General features: G+C 42.7%; 4 protein-coding genes across 5 annotated transcripts; 3 read left to right on the top strand and 1 right to left on the bottom strand.

The window, feature by feature from the left end:
• The first annotated feature begins 3,550 nt into the window (after positions 1-3,550).
• LOC140282759 (suppressor APC domain-containing protein 1-like) lies at positions 3,551-7,197 on the top strand. Its single transcript, XM_072377312.1, has 4 exons — positions 3,551-3,912; positions 6,283-6,450; positions 6,734-6,889; positions 6,992-7,197. The coding sequence occupies exons 1-4, from the start codon at positions 3,814-3,816 to the stop codon at positions 7,070-7,072; spliced, it is 504 nt and encodes a 167-aa protein (XP_072233413.1). The 5' UTR covers positions 3,551-3,813; the 3' UTR covers positions 7,073-7,197.
• Positions 7,198-9,830: 2,633 nt separating this feature from the next.
• On the bottom strand, positions 9,831-11,146 carry LOC140282821 (achaete-scute homolog 4-like). Its single transcript, XM_072377390.1, has 2 exons — positions 11,002-11,146; positions 9,831-10,912 (listed from the first exon to the last, which is right to left on the bottom strand). The coding sequence occupies exon 2, from the start codon at positions 10,906-10,908 to the stop codon at positions 10,363-10,365; it is 546 nt and encodes a 181-aa protein (XP_072233491.1). The 5' UTR covers positions 10,909-10,912; positions 11,002-11,146; the 3' UTR covers positions 9,831-10,362.
• Positions 11,147-11,878: 732 nt separating this feature from the next.
• Positions 11,879-17,569, top strand: prdm4 (PR domain containing 4). 2 transcript variants are annotated; one of them, XM_072377150.1, is made up of 11 exons: positions 11,879-12,202; positions 12,511-12,626; positions 13,073-13,261; positions 13,461-14,231; positions 14,406-14,555; positions 14,700-14,818; positions 14,904-14,989; positions 15,114-15,241; positions 15,332-15,883; positions 16,465-16,633; positions 16,725-17,569. In XM_072377150.1, the coding sequence occupies exons 1-11, from the start codon at positions 12,132-12,134 to the stop codon at positions 17,077-17,079; spliced, it is 2,706 nt and encodes a 901-aa protein (XP_072233251.1). In that variant the 5' UTR covers positions 11,879-12,131; the 3' UTR covers positions 17,080-17,569. The 2 variants fall into 2 exon arrangements, with proteins under 2 accessions (XP_072233251.1, XP_072233252.1); XM_072377151.1 differs by having other exon boundaries at positions 11,879-12,304.
• A 497-nt stretch (positions 17,570-18,066) lies between these two features.
• On the top strand, positions 18,067-23,499 carry tmem209 (transmembrane protein 209). Its single transcript, XM_072377152.1, has 15 exons — positions 18,067-18,127; positions 18,479-18,637; positions 18,724-18,782; positions 19,012-19,143; positions 19,258-19,487; positions 19,571-19,775; positions 21,085-21,260; positions 21,352-21,423; positions 21,535-21,631; positions 21,747-21,872; positions 21,970-22,067; positions 22,174-22,288; positions 22,380-22,477; positions 22,759-22,832; positions 23,018-23,499. The coding sequence occupies exons 2-15, from the start codon at positions 18,498-18,500 to the stop codon at positions 23,070-23,072; spliced, it is 1,677 nt and encodes a 558-aa protein (XP_072233253.1). The 5' UTR covers positions 18,067-18,127; positions 18,479-18,497; the 3' UTR covers positions 23,073-23,499.
• The last annotated feature ends 469 nt before the right edge of the window (positions 23,500-23,968 follow it).

Genomic DNA, 23,968 nt, shown 5'->3' with positions numbered 1-23,968 from the left:
CCCATTCAAAATGATGAAGAATACGTCACACGTGTGAATCTGGCCTTAAAGACCTGTTACCATTGAACTGATTAGCCGCGAGAAGTTGCACTGGGTGCTTTTAGTGCATCATAGCATCTTAAAAGTCATTGTTTTCTCAGTAAATATCCAAGAAGCTTCTGTCAAGCTTGCAAAAACCCAACATTTATTTTTCTGGGCCAGGGACCATTGCTGTAGATGCTTTTAAACACAAAATACTCAAGGACTCAGGTTGAATAGCATGATAGTTATGATGTGGAACGTCTTTATTCTACTGCACTGTGACTCTCCAGCTCTGTTTTGCAGTGCTAAATGGAGAATTGTCATCTATGTATACCACCTCAGCTGTTATTTTCAGTCCTAGCAGCTATAAAAGTATCCGTTAAGGCAGTCGTGACGCTCAGGAAGCAAAAACGTGTGTGTGAAAAGTGTTGGGGAGTGAAACAGGAAGCAACTGGGGGTCCACTCTTAGCCGCAAAGTAGTAGTACAAACCAGAAAGAGTCGATGCAGAGCAAAAGTATCGTACTGCAGCGTGTGCATGTGTGTGTAAACCCTGCGAGTGTATGTGGTTTGTCAGAATAATTTTACTCTATGTGTGTGACAGTGTGGTAACTTCCTTCTCGGGGGGCCCTCGATGGAAACTCATGATTTTGAATGTTGCACTTCCACAATAACAACAAAAAGAGCGAGTGAGACTTTCCTTTAAGTGGGCAAGCACCTGTAAAGAAGTTAGATAAATTATCAGCATAAAAACGGTTTTATTATCATCTTAAACATCTCTTATCTTTGTGTTTCCTCCTAGTAAAAGAGTTCTAATTGGTTCCAGTCAGCTCAAATATTCACTCATAGAGCTTTAGGCTTCAATTTGGTGAGAACCACATGTCAAAATGTAACTAAGAGTCATGGGTGCCTGCAGGCTTCATCTCAGGGATGCTGAATACACAGCCATTCCTCTGGAGCAGCGTAACTACCTGTTTTGATCTGATCTGAGAGCTGCTTTAAGGCCCAAAGACTGAATGGCTCCAGCTTATGACCCATGAAAGGAAATTCTTAGAGAAAAACATACATTATTTACAGTGTTTTATCATAAAATGACCTTCAGAACTGTTTATATGGTCATAATTCTAGAGATATAGGTTATAGGTTCTTCCTTATATAAGAACACTGATTGGAATGCTGGAACATATGGCGCAGACCGGTTTAAAATAGCTGACATACTTTCAGGAAAAGGGTTGGCTTCTACATATGTTGCGCCATCTGGTGTCTTGCAAACAGCCTCGCACTCGTTATGAGAAAATACAAAATGTCAGCGACCCCAACTCCACCAGGCGATGTGGACTTACAGCTCCCTCTGCTGGTGATCAAGCAGGGCTGCAGCAAAGAAATATTTCTTCCCGCACATTGAGGATGTAGTTGTTTTTAAAGTGCACTGTAAGTTGCTAATGTTGTGGGTGGGATCCCTGGGAGGGCCCCACGTTAACGGTGGCAAACTGGGAGGCGCATTAACATATGTGTTGTCAGGAGAAACAGGCTCGGCCGCGCCCTTTGTATAATCAAAACACGGTATTTAATGTGTTCTTAGTCCACCTCTGAGAGCTTGAAAAGAGCTCTCTCGCAGTTTAACCCCTGTTAGCGTTTAGGTCTTCCAAGGGAAGGAAAAATGGTTGAGGCCCAAATTTGAGTTTCTTGAATTTGGATTTTTGTGTGTGTCCTCACTGTTAAAAACTCCTGGAATTAATTTACCTGATTAACACCTGCCAAGCTTTACTTCTCAGTTAAAGCTATAAACAGGTATAAAGCTGACACACCATGCAGCTCATTTAACCGTTTTCACACTCAAACTCAGCAGTATTTAATGATTTCGATCCATATTTCAGCAAACCTTTTCCACAGAATTATAATTCAAGGTCAAAGCAAAGGGTGTTGAATAAAACTAGAATTAAAATAAAAATATAAAACATATCTTCACGAATGTCAAGCTACCGTAAGGGAAACTGGTCTTCAGGGGAATGTTGCAGCTCTATATCTGGAAAAAAGTGACACAAATGCAGCAATAAAATGCAAATGAGTAAAGTATCTACTTGAATAATTATATGCTGTTCCCCTTTTAAAACTCACGAAGCAATGCTGAACAACTTCTCCTGAAGTTAAAGATTTGTTTGCTTACATGAATTGTTGTACAACTAATAAATTAGGAGTTTGAAACCGGCCTGTGCACCATGGCTGGTTATTAAATGGGTCACCAGAGAGTCAGACCCCATGAGTGTCAGCTGCAAAAGGCCACTGAACAATTGATTAAAAAAGAAAAATGACACACAAAATTACTTAAACGACTCGAAGGGTTTCTAGAGAGGTAGAAAATGTATGGAAAAAAGTGTTGAAAACACACAAAGGGACACAGGACTATAGACAGAGAAAAGAAGAGACACAAAGTGACCCAAAGAGATGCAAAAATAACCCCAAAATGACCACAATGGGACACAATCATGCAGAATTACTATAAAACTGACACATAAATGGCCATGAAATGACCAGAAACACTCAAAACCATCACAAAGACACAAAACAATGTCAAAGTTCTGCAAAAAGTAAGTCAAATGACAGGAAAGGCAAACAGGACAAGAACATAAGATGACCTTGAAGATATGAAACGACTTTAAAGATGTAAGGCATTAAAAAGAAGGATTTAAATGACTATGATGCTCCTCAGTGGGTCGTCATCTATACATCTGTGTGTATTTACTGTAGATTACTTTAGGTTGGCAGCCAGTTGTTAAAACTGAGCAAATTCATCTCTAATATCAGTCTCTACAGTATACTGAATATTGTTTATTATACTTAAATTACTGTTGAAGTCATTTTAGACTTGAGTACTTCTACTTCTGCACCCGTGAAGTCACATTCAGCAATATTAGATTTTTCTTTTCTGTGGAGAAGCTGCCATGTTGTTCCCTCATATGTCCCAAACTGTGAGTCTCCATCCATCTCTTTGACAGTAGGAGCCAATTTAGCCCTGATGAAAAACATGTGTCATTGATTTTCTGTTCCGCCTTTGACCTGCTGAACAGCTGACCGCTGACAGCAAAGATTTAATATCACTGCGCTCAGACAGAAGTCCCCGTCACTCCCATTCCCGCCCTGAAAACTGATAAAATAGCGATGGGTGTTTGTGTTAACTGCTGTGTTCTGCGCCTCCGGGTTATGTCACATTCCAGGAACGTGTCGGGACAGACTTCTCACCTGAAACGAAGAGAAAAATAATTGCACGCACTGTCTTTTCACGCGGCAGCACCAGTGCAGGAATGTCATGTCCCTGCTCCCGTTCAGGGATGACATTATTCTTGGAAAACGCTGTTCGAACCTGAGGCCCGTTTTCCACCTGAATCCTGACGCTGAGGTTCGGTGTGATCACACCTGCATCCTCTCCTGAAATCTCCCATCCACACCTTCTTTTCACATATTTCCTGCTGTGCCTCTCACTCGTGCCCTTTCTGTTGTATTTGAGCCGGCGCTGCCGGTCCGGCCATCTCTCCACCCCTACTGTATCACTGTATGTCGATTAACCAGTCATAGCAGGGACATGTGGAATTTTTCATTACCTCGCCCCGGGGGCACCATGCTGCCTCTGCCTGTGTATCGTGCTGTTTTCTTTCCACTCCTGCCTTCCCTCTCTCTCACACTCATTCTCTCTGTGGTATTATTCTGAGTCAGCCAGTGTCGAGCCGTGGTTTGTTGTTTGTGGTCAAGCCAGATGTATGGGGCGGTGGTAGCTGTCAGTTACTGATCTCCTCTCCATGGCCTGCCGTCCCTCCGGCTCTGGCTCCTACACTGTGGTTATCATCCCTCTGAAGACCAGCCTCTGCAGCCTGGATGCACTTCGCTTCTATCTATGGGTGAGGTGGTGTTTTTGTTGGTTGGCTGGATGTAGTAGGTTGCTTTTCTTATGGCTTTATGACAGAAAGGAGCGAGTCCAGAACATAACGTTAAGCATTTACTGCCTTTTGAGTCTGTAAAAGTGTCAGCGGGTTGATATATTTGGCCAGGGTCCATTTACATGACCTTTTCTGCTATTCTGGAATCTAACACATATCATTTGACATGCATTTTGAGTCATATTTTTGACAAGCAAGTGTCCCATATTTTCAAAGAACTGCAAGAAGATGTTTGTTCCGCTTTAGATTGATGAATTATACGTGTTTCTGAGGCTGTTTTGACATGAATAGACACACTGAAGGCACTTTTTATTGATTTATGCACCTCATAAGAAAGGAATTTGGTGATTTTTAACTAAAACTTCACACAGATTATTCATCAATCTATCTATGATATTTCAGGAAACTGTGAAACTCTCCGTCCTTGAGTTTATGCCTCACTTCCAAGCCAATGTTTGGTGTTGTCTGAGCTACGGATTTAAACTAAAAAGATGTTTAATCAACACTAACGAGGAGCTGAAGACAGAGACTGTTGGTAATTAAATGTATTTTGATGAGGGAAAAAAAAGAAGAAGAAGAAAATCCCACATAACTATGTCTGTAAATGGCTAAACCATTAAAGTTTCTTCACTCTACTGTACTTATATTATCCCAAATATATTCTAAAAGCTCAGCCCGAGCTCACTTAGAAAGCATGTAAATGGTGCTTTTTTTACTGTCCCCATTAAGGGCTGAAAATCTTGAGTTGGCAACATAGCGGGGAGTCCACAAGATGTTGCTGTAATGATAATTCATGAATGTTAAACGGTGTGAGCCACAACCATGTAATTATTGAGCTCTTAACCTAACTACGTGTTTAAATTCAAACCATAACTACGTGTTTTAGAGTCTTAACTCACGAGTGAGAGCAAAGAAGTAAATTAAAAGCACAGCTGAAAAGGTGTTAAACAGGTTTCGGTTGTTTTTCTGGTCAGCGGCCTGAAATGAAGAACTAAATTCAAAGTGTGCAATGTTCAGATGAATGACATCATCATTCAGTGATATGTGGCAGAACCTGATCACATGCATCTTCTACATCTTTGTTAGCTGTCTTTGTTCACAAGTGTTGTCTACTTATACTAAAACACCGAAGCAGATCAATCAAACCAACGTTCGACAAGTTTCTCATGCCAAGCACCAAGCTAACAGACAAAGCAGTGCTTTCCATCACATCAGTGTTCAACACAGGACGACCAGCAGATTTAATTGGTCACATAGTGTTGGATAAAGTTGCCAAACAGGCCGATCCATCTAACTGCAAGTTGGCAGTGAACACAACATCGACTCGCAGCTGTTTGGACAGAATAGAATAACACAGCAGGAGTGTGAGTGTAATCATAGAAACTGAACATATGCAGTGTGTTACAGTGTCTCATATGCCGTATGATATCAAATTAATCTAATTCATCCTGACGTGCTGTGGAAGAACCGTGCTGCAGCCTGAGTCATGCCACACAGATTTTAATCAAGGGTCGAGGTGAAAACAAACCTGAAGCCACTCTGCTTATAACTGTCTTCTTTTTTCGATGAGGGACACTTATAGCCTTTATTTGCTCCTTTATTGCCCGTGGAGACACCTCCATGTTCTTTTAACGCACTATTCCCCTCAGGAAAAGTAAATTAGGTCCTTAAGGAACTGAATTTATTAAAGGAGGAGAAGCCTGGTCTGAACTCATGATATGTATGCAGTGGAAACTTGCGTTTCATGCAGTATAAATAACTGAAATGTTTATAGACCCTGTCAGTGTTTCCAGCTTCGCTCCACCTCTGGGTGTTATTTCAGAGCCAACATGGCTGAAGTCATCCCTGTGACACATCCCCTCGTGTCAAATCCTCACAACTTCCCGTTTTATGTCGCCAGGTTGACGTTAACTTAACGTTAAAGTGGTCTTCTGAGATGTTAACAGATCACGCGTACGAGCTGTTCTGTTTCATCGCCCCGTGGTAACATGCCAATGACCACCACAATATGTCACAGATCTCTGGTGTTCGTAGCACCGTTGTCTTTGTTTGAGTCCATGTAAAGTGCATGCAGCTGGACCGGGTGTAGACAATAAGCCTCCTGCAGCTCTGTACTTTGCTTCTGTTGGAACACAATACCTTGGGGCCACTGGAAGACAACAGGCCGGGCTGTGCTGATCACACCTTTCCCCAATAATGCCATCAAGATACATCTGTAAACATGTGCATTATGAGTAGAATTTGCCGTACAGTCAAACAAAAACAGTCTAAATCCCTTTTTTCCACTTTTTTGTAGGCGAGCTCATCTTGCTGCCTCTTGTTTTATTTCAGATTAAGCGCCTGAAAGATCTTGAGAAGGAGAAGGACGCTCTATGGTCCGGTTTGGCGGTTCTGGAAAAGGCTCGGCTCTGGTACCTCCAGCGGCTCGAGGAGAACAGGGCCCAGCAGAACATTGAGAGCAGATATGGGTCTGGCATCTGCCACAAAGGTGCAGCGGAGGTACGATGCTGGGTGGAGATTACTGAGCAGCCATGCTGTCCATGCTGCGTTTTAAGTCTGACTCGTGGTTCTGGTCTTTTCCACTAACTGTCTTCTAAATGACTTTGGCTGTTGTACGTTGCCTAAAACCTTTATCAGACCCAAAGCTTTAGAGTTACAGTGTGCACATTTAGCTGCGAATTTCAATATTTTGTCTCACTCTGTATGAACCGCACCACAACAAACGCACTGTTGTGACTTCAGGTGATTCAAATCACTGACAGCAATGCCTGTCTCTCCCCAGGCCCGGTCCTGCCTCCTCAGATCTCGTATCCAGCGGGTTAACGGATCTCTTGGCTCTGTAATGAGTGAACCCAACGTCATGAGCAGCAGCAACCCTTCTATTCCTGAGGCAGTGGCAGACAGTGACCTCCGGTGGCACAACACAGTACTAACTCAGGTGAAATAAACATGGCTGCTAAATCCTCAAAGAGTTTGATGATAACAACAACAAAAAAACAGATTTTGTTTCTCTTTCTAAATCTTTTACCATTTTTAATAGGAAGTGAGTGACAAAAACCATCAAATCGCCTTGTTGGAGCTGGAGAAAGATGCTCTTCTCGAACAGCTCGAGGAACTGTAGGCCAGCTGACTGCCAGCACGCACGTGCACGTAAATCTACATGTTCTGCACTGCAATGGATTTGTCCATCGAAACCATTTATTCATCTGTAAATATGTATTTAAATGAATAAATTTCAGAAAACCTGTATCGTGTGTTTCTTCACGCGGAGGAGAGACTGAGCAGCCTGCAGTCCTGCCTCTTCCCAAAAGACAATCTTTGGTACGTTTTGAAAGGAAAATGCAACAAAGACACTTTGTGGTACAAGCTTTACCCAAGAATGTGTTTCAAGCCAGAAATTCAATAATGGATGTATATTAACAAATGAAATTAAGCTGACTAAACTAAACGTGAAATATCTTGTGTTCATACTGCATTAGATAAAACTCAAAGTAAGCTTAAATATTGCAACGCTTTCTTTGAATTTTCTGTTTTGTCCCAGCTTTTGCTGACTTGGGGTTGTAAAAGCAGCCCATAAAAGCTAAATTCCAAAGGGTAGATGTGAGATACTGATACTATCAAGCGTTTACCTGGTTGCACGTGCAACAATTGCTTTTTGGATCTGGAAAATTCTATGTCTCAGTTTGACTGCATCAGTGTTTGTTTGTGGAGCGAAGAAGACAACCCTGCATGGTTGTGAGTCCCTATTCTTCCGTTTCCGTCCCTGCATGAGGGCTCTCCGCCCGGGCACGTTGGTGCAACCAGCCCCGGTGGTCCCACGCTGATCTTACTGCAACTGATAAACGTTATCAGGCTTAGTCATCGTATGTTTGCAGGAATTTCTCTCCTGCACTGTAGCCTTCAATTGTGTAGCCTTGCACACACAAGCAATAGATCTCAGATCACTTTGCACAGAAAGCGTGTCTTATTACTTGAGAGCAAATTCTGACTTTTGAGCTCACTTTCATCATGCTCTGTTCATCTGTTTTGCACGAGAGAAGTTTTAATCTCTATGTTTCATTAAAATCCTGTTTAGAATGCACATCTCCATGTGGTAAACAGTAGACTCATGTCCTTATACGAGTGTCTAAACCGAGGCTTTGTGTAACGGCCTATCTGGATGCGATGCAGTTTATTTGAACTTCACTGCTTGGCCAGCACTTTGCCATTATTGTAGAGGAAAGTATGCAGGATAGGGGGCTTTTTGTTGTCTCCTCAACTGAAAGGATACAACAAAAAGCTTTTGAACAATTCTGGTAACAAATACAAATTTAATCAAAATAATTTTATTTTCATCAAAAATTTCAGCGGTGTGATGGATTATATCACATGCAGGCATAGGAAACAACATTTACTGGGAAATGGCATGATTATTGCAAAGAATCTGAGCTGCAATCTGATTAGAATCAACCTTCATGGATCAGGAAAGAAAACATCCATTATGGCGGATGCTTTCATTTAAGTAGCTTCATGTTTTCTGTCTTCACAGCGCCACTGAACCATCAAACCCGGGGTACCAGCACTTGGCTAATTATTGGGTCTAATTCACACACTGCGCTGCCAAACACCTTTTAGTGAGGGATTGTCATGCCTTTGTGGCTGTCAATGCCATTCTTCCATACCAGCATGGTTCACTTGAACTGCACCCTGCTGCTCTTTCCTAATCTCCTCTTCTTGCGTACATTAAAATACTTCTTTTCTAAATCATCTTTTCTTTTTATTTGTGGTTTTTTTTGGTATCACAGAAAAACAGAAAAGAGCTTTTTCCGTGCAGGTCAGCGGAGGTGGGGAGCATGTTTCTGGAGTTATCATGTATGGGGCTGAGGGCTCCCTGATAAATACATTCCAAGGGCTATTAGGAGAGAATAACTTCCTGAGAACCCAGAGATCGTTCAGTAAGTAGGAGGTCTTTGAAGAGCACTCGGGTAACTTAAAAAAAAAACAAGAATAGACATGGCAGGTTTGACATATCCTTTCCACCACTCAAGTTGCATTCAAGTCTCTTCTAATATAATGTTCACTTCAGTTATCCATGACAAGAACACTCAAGAGTGTTAGTTTCATAAAGCAGAGATGCTGTTCTTGATCAAGTCCAAAAGAAAATGTGTTAGGAAAAAAAGGTGAAAGACTCAAACTTGCTGCTCTGATTGAAGCAGATTTTCTGATTTTTACCAAAAGTGTAACAGAAGAGTTCAGGAAAACAGCGCGTGAACCCAGCTGCTCAAAAATGCTAAAAAAAAAACATTAACCACATCTAGAACTTAACAGAGAGAACTGAACCTCGGATCAGGTGGAGAGCACATCGATCAGCCATAACATTAAAACCAGTGGCAGGTAAAGGGAGAAACACTGTTCATCATGTTACAGGTGTGGAAAAACTTGCATGGGAATGCTGAGAATGCATCCTACATTAACTCGATTGTTGCTTTGATACTCCCGAAACATTTTGCAGACCCCCCTACGGTTGCAGTGTCCCCATCAGGAAAGCTGAGGGTCCCACAAGTGCTTATGATTTGATTTATGGGTAACAAGCCAAGACCCCACAAAGTACAGGACCCAAAGGATTTTTTCCAAAGGTTCTGGTACCAGATAGGTCCACATGGGCTTTGTCCATGCATAATTTGTTGGAGTTTTTAGCAACATGAGTGGAATCTACTCGATAAAAGGCAGGTGGTGTTCATGTTACAGGTCATATGTCAGCTCTGATTTGCACATGAAGTTTGGTGCAGCTGTGACATATGAATTGCACACAGATAATATGAATAAAATAAAAATAATTGTTGCTTGGACCTCAAAAGAGAGCACGTTCAGTTGAAATAATGATGGTTAGGTTGTTAAAATTAGGTAACAGTTTTCTAATCATGGCTTGATTTATACACTGGATTATCATCTTATGCCAAGAGATTAAATGTTCAGTTTGTCAAATGTGCCCAGAAAGAGATTTATTCAGACTATCCAGTATGTCCAGTGCCATGCTCATTTATAGATGTTCTCTCAGAATGATGGATTAGTTATCAGGAAGCATGAAAAACCTGATCAAAAATATTCATTTTGAGTAACTTGTTGAATGAAACTGTTTTTGGAACATGTCCTGTTGCCTTTGAGCTTATTTCTGCATGGAACAGCCTCTTGGAACATATATTTTTTATGTTTATCCTGACTTACAAAATGCACAAGCACATTTATTCTCATTTAACCACCTGTATGGAATGAAGGCAGCTGCTTACAATGTCATTTCGCTATGTTTTGCTTTAGGTTTGACTTATCTTTACTCTAAAAATAAATGCTGCCTTTCCCTTTCTCTTAAATGTGTTTTTGTTTGCCTTAATGCTGTAATTATATCACAGCAGCAGTTCTGAGACAGGATAAGAGTTAATAAACCATTTCCCCGCTGTCGCTCAGGCTGGTTTTGGATTCTCCATCGCTGCCGCACTCAGTCCTGAGCCGCAGCGCCTCGCGGTTGCGTGCGTCTCCGAGCGACATCTCCATCCCGGAGACGTTTAAGTCCAGCAGGCTCTGCAGGTGTTTGATATAGTCAATAGCCGCTCGCAGCGTCTCCACTTTGCTGAGCCGCTTGTCCTCAAACTCCTGCGGCAGATGCTCCCTGAGGCGCGCGTAACCCTCGTTTACGCAGCGCACTCGGTGTCGCTCCCTTTCATTCCTTTTCTGGATGAACGCGGGTTCGAAGGTATATTCACACACACCGAGGGGAGCGTGGAAAGGGAAATAGGGGACTCGTCTGCAAGGTAATCTCTGGCCGTGGACGTGGTCGAGGTAAGCAGCATCAAGGTGGAAGGGCAGGGTGAATCGGAGCGCATCCTTATAGTGCGCTGCACTGTTGTCCATGGAGATGCCGTGGAGAGCCAGCGGGGGCACGAATGGAATATGCTCCAGGAACTCCTTACTATGATAGGACATCTTTCTAAGTATATATATATATAAATCAACAGGCAGGTCTATTTCACAGAGAAAGAAAATGATTCTGCTCCAAATAACCAGAAATCCATTCACCCTGTCAGAGTCCTCGCACAGCCATCTCGCGTGTTTTTCCTGAAAATGTCCTTTTGAATCCACGTTGATGTCCTCTGTGATCTTTTGAAATTAACCTGTGCACGATTAGGACTTTGTCTGTGTCAACCAGCGTGTTGCACGGGGTTTTGAGGCTGCAACCTCGATGGGGTGTGACCTGGGGCGGAGATGCAGCCATGTAGCTTTCCGATCAAGATCAAACAGTTTACATTACGTTTTCTTCCTTCCTTTGTGAAGCGATCCTCACCACAAAAAAAGCCAAAAAGGAAAAAAAAAAGCCATCGTGTTTCGAGAAAACAAGCAATCTTGTGACTAGCTTGTTATCTTTCGTCAACAGAAACGCACGAGGACGCGATTTAAGACTGGTTGGGAATCAATGAGCCAATGCTGACCCTAGATCAGGTTTATACGTATTTTGCAGGTGAATAATCATTATTTTTCAAGTGTTTAACTGGTTAAAACATTTACTGAATCTTACAAGTCTAAAGAAGTTTGGCAGTTGGCCCTAAAATGTGCATCAGTTAGAGGGAGCAAGGCTCAGAACAGGTTTCCTTTGGGGGAGGGCAGGTCAGGACAACAACAAATAATTACATAAATAAATGTTTCAAACAGACAACAGAGACATGCAGCAACACAACAAACCTGACAACCTGTAAAGAGAAAAAAAACTGACTGCTATGTAAAAAGTCTAAAGTCTCACCATTACAACTTACAAAAACCCTCCCTACTTATTTCTAATTTATGTTTCTGCAGAAGGTGGTTTATGGTGGGCTTTCTTTTCTACCGCCAAGTAGCAACAGGCAGGAGTTAGCGCATGCGCGGACAGGCAGTATCGCTCTGAGTTGGCGCATGCGCGGAGAGGCAGTATTGGTCGGTGTTGCTGTCATGGCCGCGTTCAAGGAGGTTTTGTTTTGGAATGTTACTCCTTTGTGGCAAATATGTGATATATCTGCAACGAAGCAACATTTACGTTCGTGTCGAGATATAGCCATACGTTTTGTGAATCGCCACACATAAACGTACCCTGTTATGATGATTTATGGAAACGTAGTTTAGCAAGGCTAACGTTAGCAGTTCGACAACACTAGAGATGCTATGCTAACAAGCTAGCTATGTACAAGTCAGTTGTAAGTTGTCTCAGCTGTTTCAGTGAGAGTTATTGTACTTCCTGCTCTTTGGAAAGGTTTGTTGTTTTTCCAAACTAGGTATTTTTATGGAAATAAATATGTATAACCATGTAGCTGCTGCCCTCGGTTATTAAAAAGACAGCAGTTGTTGAATTCAGGTAAGCTAACGAAGCTCCCAGCTTCATTACACTGACTTGATTTCTTGAACTATAGATAATTTTCTCGTGTGGAAGTAATAGGTTATCAGAGCCTAACCTCATGTCTCATATTTGTGTTCAAAATGTCAAACTATCGGCTAATTATATTTACAGCAGTTAGCTGGCTCTTTGCTCGGCGTTGTTTGACTCTGATGTTGATTCTCCAGGATGAATGATATGAACCTGAGTCCTGTGGGCATGGACCAGCTCAGTGTGCCCTCAGTGGGTGCCAGCCATCTGGGTCTGCCCACCTCTCCCACGCACAATCCCATCCCCACTCCAGGTATGGAAAATACTATCATTCCGGTCTGTTTTACACTTAATGAACTATGAAAAGCGTCATCTTCACATATGAGTAAAATTCCTTTTGCAGGTTAGATGTGCATAGAAACTGAATATGTGCATATTTACACAGTTCATCTGTTAACAATTTTATGGTCCTCAATACCTTTCATCCTCAAATGACTATATAACTGCACACCATTGGTTTTTATTTAGAATTACGCAGTCAGGTCAGTTTTACTTACCTTTTTATTCCAAACATTGAATCAGTTTGATCGGCTGAAACAAAATGGAACATTTACAATAACTTGTGATGTCTGTCATTATTGCATTAACAGTCTGTTAAATTAAAAATTAAATCGTGTTGTTTCCAGGTTAAGGAAAGGAGCGGACTTTCTACCAATGACTCCATCACTTGTTTACATGTTCATGGGTTTTATGTTTCAGGCATGCCGGTAGCCATCCCCAGTTTGGGTCCTTCCCTTGGTTCCCTCCCTTCTGCTTTGTCTCTGATGCTCCCCATGGGTCCCTTGAGCGACAGAGGAGTGATGTGTGGCCTACCAGAAAGGAATTACTCCTTGCCGCCTCCTCCGTACCCCCACCTGGAGAGCAGCTACTTCCGCCACATACTGCCAGGTGGGATGAGATGCGTAAATCACATCAAAGCACACATCTGGTTTATTGTAGTATGAGTGTTCAAATGTGTTTGCATGTTTAGTATTTTACACATTTAGAAGATAAAATGAACGTTTCCAGATGGCAGAAGATAATTGAACATAATGTATTTAAATACCACAAGCAGCGTAATCATTCATCTTTTGTCTTTGCTCTGAAGGTATTCTGTCCTACCTGGCAGACCGTCCACCCCCTCAATACATTCATCCCAGCAGCCTTAACATGGATGGGACCCTGTCTGTGGCCAGCAACAATCCCTCAGGTCTGGACCCGTACAGTGGCCCTGGTGGCCCACTGGAGCAGGGTCTGGTGCCCATAGACTCCAGGCAGGTCAGTGGTCAGGGAGACCTCCACCAGACTGGCCCTCATGAGCTGGACTCGACAGGATTAGCCATGGAGTCACGTGTCAGCAGCCCCATTTCCCCCAACCGGATGGGAGAGGAGCTGGCGAACATGGATGGAGTTGGGGTGGTGGCAGTGTCTGACGGCCAGCAGCAGCTTGGTGGAGGAAGGCAGCCTCAACCTCACGAGGGCCTGACGGGGGTAGACTCCTCTGGTGGTGTGATGCCCCTCCACGGAGCCCCTGTTCTGGAACTACCAGTGGTAATGGAACAGGATCATATGGGGGGGAGAGTGGGCAGCTCCGGGGGAGGAGGGGCAGGAGGACTTGGCGAGCAGCTCCACACAAATGGGGAAATGAACTCGGGTGTTGTGAGCGTGGTGCTCACTGGCTCTATGGCCAGCCAGAGCCAGCTGGAACCAGTGTCCCTCCATGGTCACTCTGGGATGGGACTGGAGGGGGTCAACGTGTCTCCGATCACTGCAGAGGTTTCTCTGGGGCCCGAAAACAACCTGGTGTTGGTCAACTCCACCTTGCAGTTAGAGGACTCGACTTCCAACAAAGAGAACATGGTGACTGCTTACACAATCTGTGAGTTTGTGATTTAGTTATTTCAGCCTAACTTCTATTCTTCTTCTTTTTGGTTAAATTATTGGAAAGTAACACCAACTAAAGCAACCCCAGAGCATTTTCTAAATGAATCCCGATAAATAAAGATGTGTCAGGACAACTTTAAGCTGTACTAACTTTGTTCTTTTCTTCCAGGGTGCACACTCTGTGAGCGCTCGTATACCTCAGACTGTCCAGAACATGGCCCGGTCACTTTTGTCCCCGACACACCCATCCAAAGCAGGGCTCGCCTCTCTCTGCCACGTCCACTGTGCCTGCGCATCTCAGTGGCTGACGAACCTCTTGGTAAAAGAATAAACATCATTAAGTTAGCTTTTTCTGTCATTACCATTGACCTGAGTTGTCATTTTATAGATTTATTTATGCTCAAAGACGCCTGCTTGATGCTCTGCTTTAAATCTGCACAAATCTGCTCATGACCCATCTTAGGAGTTTTTGCAAGAGACGTCATTCCGCCAAGAACCTGCTTTGGACCAATGGTGGGCCAGCATTGTAGCAACGTGGATCTCTCTGATTGGCCAGAGAAGGACACACCTCAGATATGGAAGGTTCGTGCTGTTGGGCTGTATCCGTCACCATCAGGCTTTGTAGATGAAAAGATGAAGACACGGAAACACATTTTCTGTCTTGCAGATGTACCACAACAATGTGCTGGAGTTTTACATTGTGACAACGGATGAGAACGAATGCAACTGGATGATGTTTGTCCGCAAGGCGAGGTGTGAAAAATGACACCTCGAAATGAGAGTTTCTACATTTTTTTGTGCAAGTCAAAAGAAGAAAATGTGTCAACTTAAAATACAATGCATGCTGGTGATAAATCAGTGCATTTTCTGTATTTAGGACCCATGAAGAGCAGAACTTGGTGGCGTACCCTGCCAATGGAAAGCTTTTCTTCTGTACAACAACAGAGATCCACCCAGACCAGGAGCTGCTTTTCTATTATAGCCGAGACTACTGCAGGCTGATGGGTGAGAAGGCAAATACATATGAATAGATGATGATCAATTGGACGCTCATTAAGTGATGATCACCAGGCTATCATCCTTTTATGTCTCCAGGTGTTCCTCAGGTGCCTGAGGGCCAGATGTGCCAGTGTGGCAAAGAGTGCTCTTCTTTCTCTGAACTCAAGTCTCACCTCAGCAGCCATAACAGTAACCACAGCCATAACCAGCCCCCACACAGCCACAGCCCGTCGCAGCAGGACCCCACGCAGCCACAGCAGCCACCACCTCCACCGCAGCAACAGCAAGAGCAGCAGCCACAGCAATCGCATGTTCACCAGGAAGAGAAGCTGACCAATGGAACCTCAAGCTCGTCCTCGTCCCCGTGGCCTTGTAACAGTCACGCTGCGGGACAAACGAACAATGACAGCAGCAGCGGGAGCAGCAGTAACAGGAACTCTAATAACAGTTACCCCAGAGCAAAAGGCCAGGGCCATGTACGGGAGAAGAAATTCAAGTGCAGCATGTGTTCCCGGGCTTTCATTACATCCACCAAGCTCAACGTGCACTTCATGGGGCATGTAGGGATGAAGCCTCACAAGTGTGAGTACTGCAGCAAGGCCTTCAGTGATCCCAGCAACCTCAGGATGCACCTCAAGATTCACACAGGTATTTCAAATGTCTCCACCGAGCAGTAGTTAAACCTTTTTAAACTAATCTCTCTTCATTAATATAGTTCCAAAGACTTTGGAGTCCATAATTGCACACTTAGTAAGTTTACGTGACAAAAATATTGTGTAATTCAGACTAAAAGTGGACTTTTGAAAATGCATGTGAACCTTTTAGTCTGACTTCTCACAGCTGAGGGATCAAATCACTCTTCAGGCGTAAGCTCAGCCAGACTCAAATGGGACAAGATACTCCGAGGCTCCACCTTTGTGCATATTTCAGTAAAAACAGACAAGTGTAGGTGAATGTTAATACAGTTGAATTGATATATGTGAGTTTACATATATTTGTGACAAAATCAGCCCTTTAAAACCACATGTCGACTCGTGGTCACTTGCAACGTTTCCTGACTGTCGCTCAGCTCTAATAAAATCCTGATTATGTGACTTTAAATGCAAAGTCTGTGCGGGGAATGTGGCTATACTTACATGTCCGATGATCTCCCGGAGAGAAACATTTGTTCACACAGTCCACAGTGTTGTGGACTTGAATGTTTGACACCTTTTTTTTTATCCCAACAGGTCAGAAAAACTACAGATGCACGGTTTGTGAGAAGTCATTCACTCAGAAATCACACGTGGCTTCACATATGCTCATCCACACCGGTGCGGAGAAGCTCAAGTGTGACCTCTGCGATCGAGCATTCTTCAGGAAACATGACCTGACGCAGCACATGTTCTCTCACACTCAGTATGTACTGAAGTCACCAGATTCATCATCTGTAATCTGTTGTGATGCTGCTTTGAGTTGTTTCATGTGTTACTTTGCTGTTTTCTAACAGTGAACGCCGGATTCAGTGCCCAAAGTGCAACAAACACTTCCTCAAAACCAACCACTTGAAGAAGCACATGAACTCTCACGAAGGCCGAAGAGACTTTGTCTGCGAGAAGTGCCACAAAGCTTTCCTCACCAAGTACCACCTCACACGCCACCTCAAGATCTGCAAAGGGCCCAAGATGGAGAGAACGTCTCGTAAAGAGCGGGATGTTGATGAGGAAGAGGAAGAAGAGGATGACAGCAGAGGGAAAAGAAAAAGAAGGAGAGGAGAGAGACTTGTTGACACAGCCAGTGAAGAAGACTGTGGTTTGGACGTTGGAGGATATAACTCTGAAAAATCCCTGTCACCGCCTCATTGAAAACTGTGCCTCTTGAGATCTTTTATTTATTTACTCTGTTTACCTCTTTGGATCTGCCAAATATTACCATGAGGAAGCCAACTTAGAGATATGTTATGATATTTCTGTCCAATTCTCTTTTCATTATGTCGTGCCTTTTATTTCAAGTTTTAATGGTTAATATGAAAATTAATCACTGTTTGACTCGCTCAAAAAGATTAATTCATTGCTGCACATTAAAGTCCAGTAAGAACTCTGATTCTATGTGAGAGCTAAATGACTCCGGCTTTGAACTCTTTATTTATTCAAAGCTTAATTTTGTACTTTATTCTTTCTCGCCTTCTTTTTATGGGGAAATTGAAAGCAAAGCTTTTGAGCTTAAGAATGTGGGCATTGATGTAAAAACCCCAGTTGTTTGACTTGACTTAATGTTGAAATGTGTTTCAACTCTAACTGAACTGTTGACTATTTTGATAAATGAACAGAAATTATGCGAGTATGTAAATAAATTTGCACACAGCTGTGTTACGTTAATGATTTGTTGCTTATTGCTTCTTCTTTTCTCTGTAATGCTTGCAGACAGATGATCATAACTGACCCACTTGCTTTGCAGTAAACAAATTATTTTTCTAAGCCCTTCACGTTGGAAAAGCTCTTATTCTGAAGTAGGTGCTATAAATGACACCATAAAAGCTACTAGGAAGTATGATTGATCACATTTTCTGTGGTGTGGATTGGACTTCATCCAATAGAACTATGAAAAGATTCCTGCGGTCCGTGAACCAAGAGGGAGCCGGAAAGTCTGTATGAGCAAGTATCTCTAATTGGCCAAAGATATGTATTTAAACGCTCATTAAACTTTGGATTCACAAACGAAATTTAAACATTGATTTAATTTGAATTTAAATAGTCTTCAGTCATCATTTTGTGGTGCGACTGAATTTTTCTTGAATTTCTTTCCCAATTTAACGGTGAAAAGTCACTAAAAATGTGCACCGGAAGTGCATGCGATCGCTTCCGGTTTAAATACAAATTATGCAGCGCCGCAGCCGTCATTCACTTCAGCGTGGTATGAATTTTTTTTAACTTTCTCTGCGTTTTATTACATATAAGTTACATCCTTGTGCGGATAAAACGTTATTTGTGTGTTATGATTTGACAGGAAGTCCAAACTGAAACTGAACTTCCGCTTCGCTGCATTGTTTTGTACACAACCTAGCTAACTATAGCTAACCTTTTAGCTAGCCGGTGGGCGAATTAAACTTTGCGAAACAAATACTTGCTCTGCGGCAAGTTCAGCAATCTTGCAACATAAGTGTTATTTCAAGTTAAATTTAACGCAGTTAGTTAATATTCATTAGGTTGTAGCAAACTAATTGCCTGGCCTGTGTTTAATCTATTGCTCTACTAACTTTTCCAGCCTGATCAGAACTTGAACCATGTTGACCCCACCGAAGGAGGGGACCCCCAGTATGATCGACAGGGCACTGAGGTTGAGGAGGGAGGAGCAGGCTCGACAGGTCGTCCTCGCCTGGGCTGTTCTCAACGTGTCCCTTGCTGGCATGATTTACACTGAAATGTAAGTAGTTGTCAGTGTGAATTTGCTAAATATGTTGTCTCTTAACTTCTTGTATGTCACAATAAAATGTTTTACTTTCCTGTAAGGTCTGGAAAACTGCTGAGCCGATACTACAACATCACCTACTGGCCTATTTGGTACATCGGTGAGGTCCCACTTATGAGTTATTTATTGTTCTGGGAATGATTGCCTGTGTTTTAAAGTCGATTGAAGCCTTCAATGGGTTGGGATTTTATTCTTTATGGCAATTTGGGAGAATATTCCTGCACAGATTTGACTAAATTTTCAACTTTCTCTTAGCTCAAATAAAACAAATATGTGATATTTAGCCTAGTCTTTTTGGCTGTGTGTTAATTTTCTGTCCTCTTCAACAGAACTGGTACTGGCCTCTCTCTTCAGTCTAAATGCTCTTTTTGACTTCTGGAAATATTTCAAATACACAATGGCTCCGTCCACCATTACTGTAACCCCCGAGCAGCATCGCCTTCTGGGTTTGAGAAACACAAGTAAGGCTTTTAAGTTACATTTTCTCTGGTTTTGTGAACTTTTTCACAATATTCAGAACACATTGTAACAAGTAAAATAGTTGAATATAAATGTTGTTGGCTTTATCCATGTAGGTATCCAGGCTTCTCCACCGCAAAAGCCAGAAAAGAAGGAAACACCGGCTCCAACCCAGGCATCTCCACTGCAGGGCCAGAGTGTGCTGAGTTTCAGCCCTTCTCGGCCAGCCTCAAGCAGTCCCAAGTTCTCCCCTAGTTGTGTAACAGGTTACAGCCCTTCCCTTAGTAACCCATCCACGCCGAGTAGTGCTGGAGGCCCTTTTTCCCCCTCAGTGGCCTTTGGGAAGGTACATATTTTTACAGCAGCGATTTGAGTGTGGTGAGAGAAAAAAGTAACTATATGAACTCTGTGATCTTCCCTATGTTTCAGGTGCTGAACTATAGTCCTTCCTCGGGCACTTCTCCCTACTCAAACAGCATTGGATCAGCAGAAGGTTCGAGCTTGAGGGCTCGATATCGCACATCCCCCTCTGTGTTTAACTCTCCTGGAAGCAAAGAGGACTACATGGAAGATCTGAAAAGTCTGGAGAGGTTCCTGCGCACAGAGGAGGAGAAGAGTCACCGCAGCCAGCTCGGTGGGTAACTGTAGGAATTCTTCTTTTGCTTCTCCTCGAGTCACTGCTTCTCTTGAGACCGGGAGATGTACTGTGCAGAAGTCTTTTGCCTCCAGTTATTTCATCATAAAATGCCAGGAAAATGTGGTTCTTTGCCAAGTTTTCTCCGTGTAGTCACAGTTCAACGCTGGAGTGAGGTGCTTTTTTATGCTTGAATGGTTTAAAGGGGAACTCTGATATTTTTAAATCAAGACCTTATTTCTGGCATGAAATACGTTCATCTACTCACTGAGAACAGTTTGGTGAAAGTCGGCGTCCTTCGGAAGATATTTAGATAACTGGAGATCCATATAACGGAGTGAACGGGGCTTAGAGGATGCAGCCTCTAAATAAGGCATTATCTGTCTTTATTTCACCAATACTTTAAGAAGAATGAATGGGTGAACGTGTACTATTGCAATATTAGCTTATAGCTTCTATGTTGTTGTCCTCCAGGGAAATAGGCTCAGGGGGCTTTCTACATAGGCGTCTACTTGGATGATGTCATTGACGCGCGCTTGTTTACTCCGTGCTCTGAGACGGTCGTCTAACTTCATACAGACTTTGCTAGTTCTGTTAATTTTGTTCAACATCTAAGAATATGTATCAGATTTGGACAACGTGGACGACGACTTTGAGTACGATGGACGTTCTTACCGTTTTGAGCCAGAATATACAGATGAGGAGCTCCTGGAAAGGAGGAAGCAGAGAGAGGAACAGCTGGCCAGAGAACAACAGACCGCTGCCTGTCCGCGAATCGATGCTGACTGGTGGTGTTCTTGTGAACGATGTTTACAGATGCCAACAGAGGAGGAATGTCTTCTTAAAGTATAATATACAGATAATGCCTTATTTAGAGGCTGCATCCTCTAAGCCCCGTTCACTCCGTTATATGGATCTCGAGTTATCTAAATATCTTCTGAAGGACGCCGACTTTCACCAAACTGTTCTCGGTGAGTAGATGAACGTATTTTATGCCAGAAATAAGGTCCAGGTTTAAAAGAAATAAGGTCTAGGTTCTTTGTGCTTCAGAAAACACAAAGAACTGTTGCTCAAGACAACTTTGAAAGATTATAAGAAAGTCTGGCTGCTTGGAAGGAAATCGTAAAGAAACGAGTCGCTCATGACTTTACCACCGCGCTCTGGGTTAGCGACAGCTTCACATCATCCTGTTTCCAAAATGTTGGAACACTGCTCAAAATCAGACTTCTTACACAGCTCCTGGAAACTGGATTTTCAAATATTTTATGGATAAAAAAATCTCTTCATCTGCCATCTTTCCCATCTGCAGGCAGTCCAGAGGCTGTGTCTCCAAACCACAGTCCAACATTTTGGAACTACAACCGCTCAGTTGGAGACTACGCGCAGAGCTTGAGGAAATTCCTGTATCAGCCTGCATGCCGCTCCCAGGCGCCGTCTGCCCACAAGGATGAGACGGATCTGGGTTCCAAGCAGGCTGCAGAGGAGGTTAGCATTGTTAGCATTTTCTGTTTGTATACCTTAATGAAAGCTAAGGCCTTAACTCTAAAAACTGTTCTGTTCCTTTTCTGATATGCAGGTGTGGGCCAGAATCACAACCAGCCGTGCAGTCGTGGACCGGATCGATAGCTGGACAGCCAAGCTCCGAAATGTTTGTAGTTGTTTTTTGATATGTTCCTACCTTTATTTTTATTTTTTAAATCAAAGCTGTATATAAAGTCTTTATAAATGAATCTGAGTCAGTAAATATTTGCGTCTGCAGTGGATCAGTGACACCATCTTGGTCACGCTGGTCAGAGAAATCGACTCTGTTAACAGCCAGCTGAGGAGGATGGGATGCCCAGAGCTCCAGATAGGAGGTAAAACTGCTGCAGGGAGGAATAATGTTCTGTCCACTCAAACTGCTGCTGACTGAATGTAAAAATCCACTTAAGAAACATGTTTAGCACCAGTCTTCCCTCTTTCCTCCACCAGAGGCCAGCATAAGCAGCCTGAGACAGGCAGCGGTGATGAAAGCCTCATTAATTCCCACCTTGAACTCCATTGTTCAGTACTTGGACATCACACCCAACCAGGAATATCTAGTGGACAGATTAAAGGGTGAGTTCAACAATATGTTCTGTGATATTGTGCTATTTTTGTGGCTGTGAAAAAGAAGAACGGCTCATTTTTCTCTGTGTTGTTGTTTTTGCCTCAGAGCTGGCTCACAGCGGCTGCATGAGCTCCTTCCGCTGGAATGGTGGCGGTGATCTGAAGAACAGGAAGTGGGATACAGACATTCCCACCGACTGTGCTGTGAGTCTGAATCCTTAGCTGTACTCATGTTTCCTTTCCTTTCATGTTTCGGAGGCTGAGAAATAAGACTTTACAAACGTTTTCTCTCTCTGTGTTCTCCTCTCAGATCCTCATGCATGTCTTTTGCACGTACTTGGACTCCAGGCTTCCTCCACACCCAAAGTACCCGGACGGGAAGACTTTCACTTCTCAGCACTTCAGCCACACCCCAGACAAACCTGGTGTGCATGATGATAATAAAGGCTTATCAGAGGCTTTCTTCTCCTCTCTCAAGTGGTTTTGATGTTGGTTTTTCTTTGTTATCTCTTGTAGATGTTACCAAGGAGAACCTCTTCTGCATCCACCAAAGCAGCACCACTCCTCCTCACTACCAGCTCGTATATCAGGGGCACATCTACAGTCTTCCAAAGGTGACCACAGTATTTTTCTGGCTCTTATGAAAAACTTTCTTGTTCAGAGATCTTGGATCTCTTATTTTTTTTATCATATAAGTTATTTAAACAAGATTTTAAAGAGCAATTTTTGATTTCATGCGATAGATTAGTTCTTTAAAGTACAATGGATTTGTTACTGGTTTAATATGGATGTCAGCATCAGAACAGGCATCTCCCTTAATGACGATGCAGATTATGTTGCTCAGTGATGACACTTGAATTGCAGTGACACAAACCCGTCTCTATTTCTGTTCCAGGGCAGGAACAACCTGTTCCACACGATTCTCATGTTCCTCTATGTCATTAAGACCAAAGAGTCGGGGATGCTGGGGTGAGTTCTTCTTGTAAAATTCCATGAAAAATGGCCGTTACCGTATAATGAAATATTGATTGATATTCTGCTGAAAGGTCACACACCAAATAACTAATAGCATATTGATTCAGAGTGATTAGTTTGACTTTGCTTGTCCGTTGCTGAAAAGTTAAATTGTTTCTCGTGTTTTTTTTTCTCTTCAGGAGGGTGAATCTGGGACTATCTGGCGTCAACATCCTGTGGATATTTGAGGACTGATGCATCATCTTTTAAAAACGACAAACTGCTGCGAGTGCTTTACGATGTTGTGCGGCTCAGTTTCGGGGGTGAAATAAGAAACTCGCTCGCTTTGGGACGCTTCGGCTGTACGAGCTGGCGGCAACGCTTTCTGTTTTCTGACATTTCTGTTCTGTTCACCACAGAGTCCTTACAATACAACTAAGAGCTGTGTTTTGTTTTGTTTTTAAAGCTTTTTGCATTCTGACTTTTATATTTTTGAGAATGTACCAGCATGGCAGCCTTGTAAATTATATACCTCACATTTGCCAGCTTGATAGCGAAGGTCTCAGACCCCTTAGCTTGAATGTAAATACGGTATGTGTGGACTCTGTGTGTTTCTTTAGCATCAGCAAACTCTTACCACTAGTTTGCAATTGTTTTGTTGAAAATAAATGTCTGCAAGTGTCGGGACGCTGCAGGTAATCATGCAACGGAGTGACAGACGGATATGTGATGGGATGATTTTCAGGGGCATTGATCTCTGGATTTATCCTGAGCTTTTGAGTTTTGTTCAAATCCCACATGTTTGCAACAGCTGTTTTAAAGTGTCAATAAGATGTGACAATTAAATTGATATTTTAAAAGAAAACACTTGAGCTTGATCCTTATTTCTTGGCATGTATGACAATGAAAGACTTCCACTAGGTGGGAGTGTAGGTCTTATTTAGCCATTTGACCTTTGTTCTGTACCATTTTTTTTTTAAAAATCGCATAAGCAGAGATGTGATGCAGTGATTGACCAAAGGCTGCAGAATAAGACTCATTTAAAATCACTGTTGCCATATATTCTGGACAGTTGAGCTTGTCCATCATAATGTGTAATATATATCTAAATTAGCAGCTATGTTCGTGCAACATGCACCCTTTTGTGAGAA

The sequence above is a fragment of the Leuresthes tenuis genome, unplaced genomic scaffold, assembly GCF_036924035.1.
Source record: "Leuresthes tenuis unplaced genomic scaffold, fLeuTen1.0.hap1 SCAF_23, whole genome shotgun sequence".
NCBI classification, from domain to species: domain Eukaryota; kingdom Metazoa; phylum Chordata; class Actinopteri; order Atheriniformes; family Atherinopsidae; genus Leuresthes; species Leuresthes tenuis.
The sequence above is the reverse complement of the archived record's forward strand: the minus strand, read 5'-3'. Positions and strand labels throughout refer to the sequence as shown.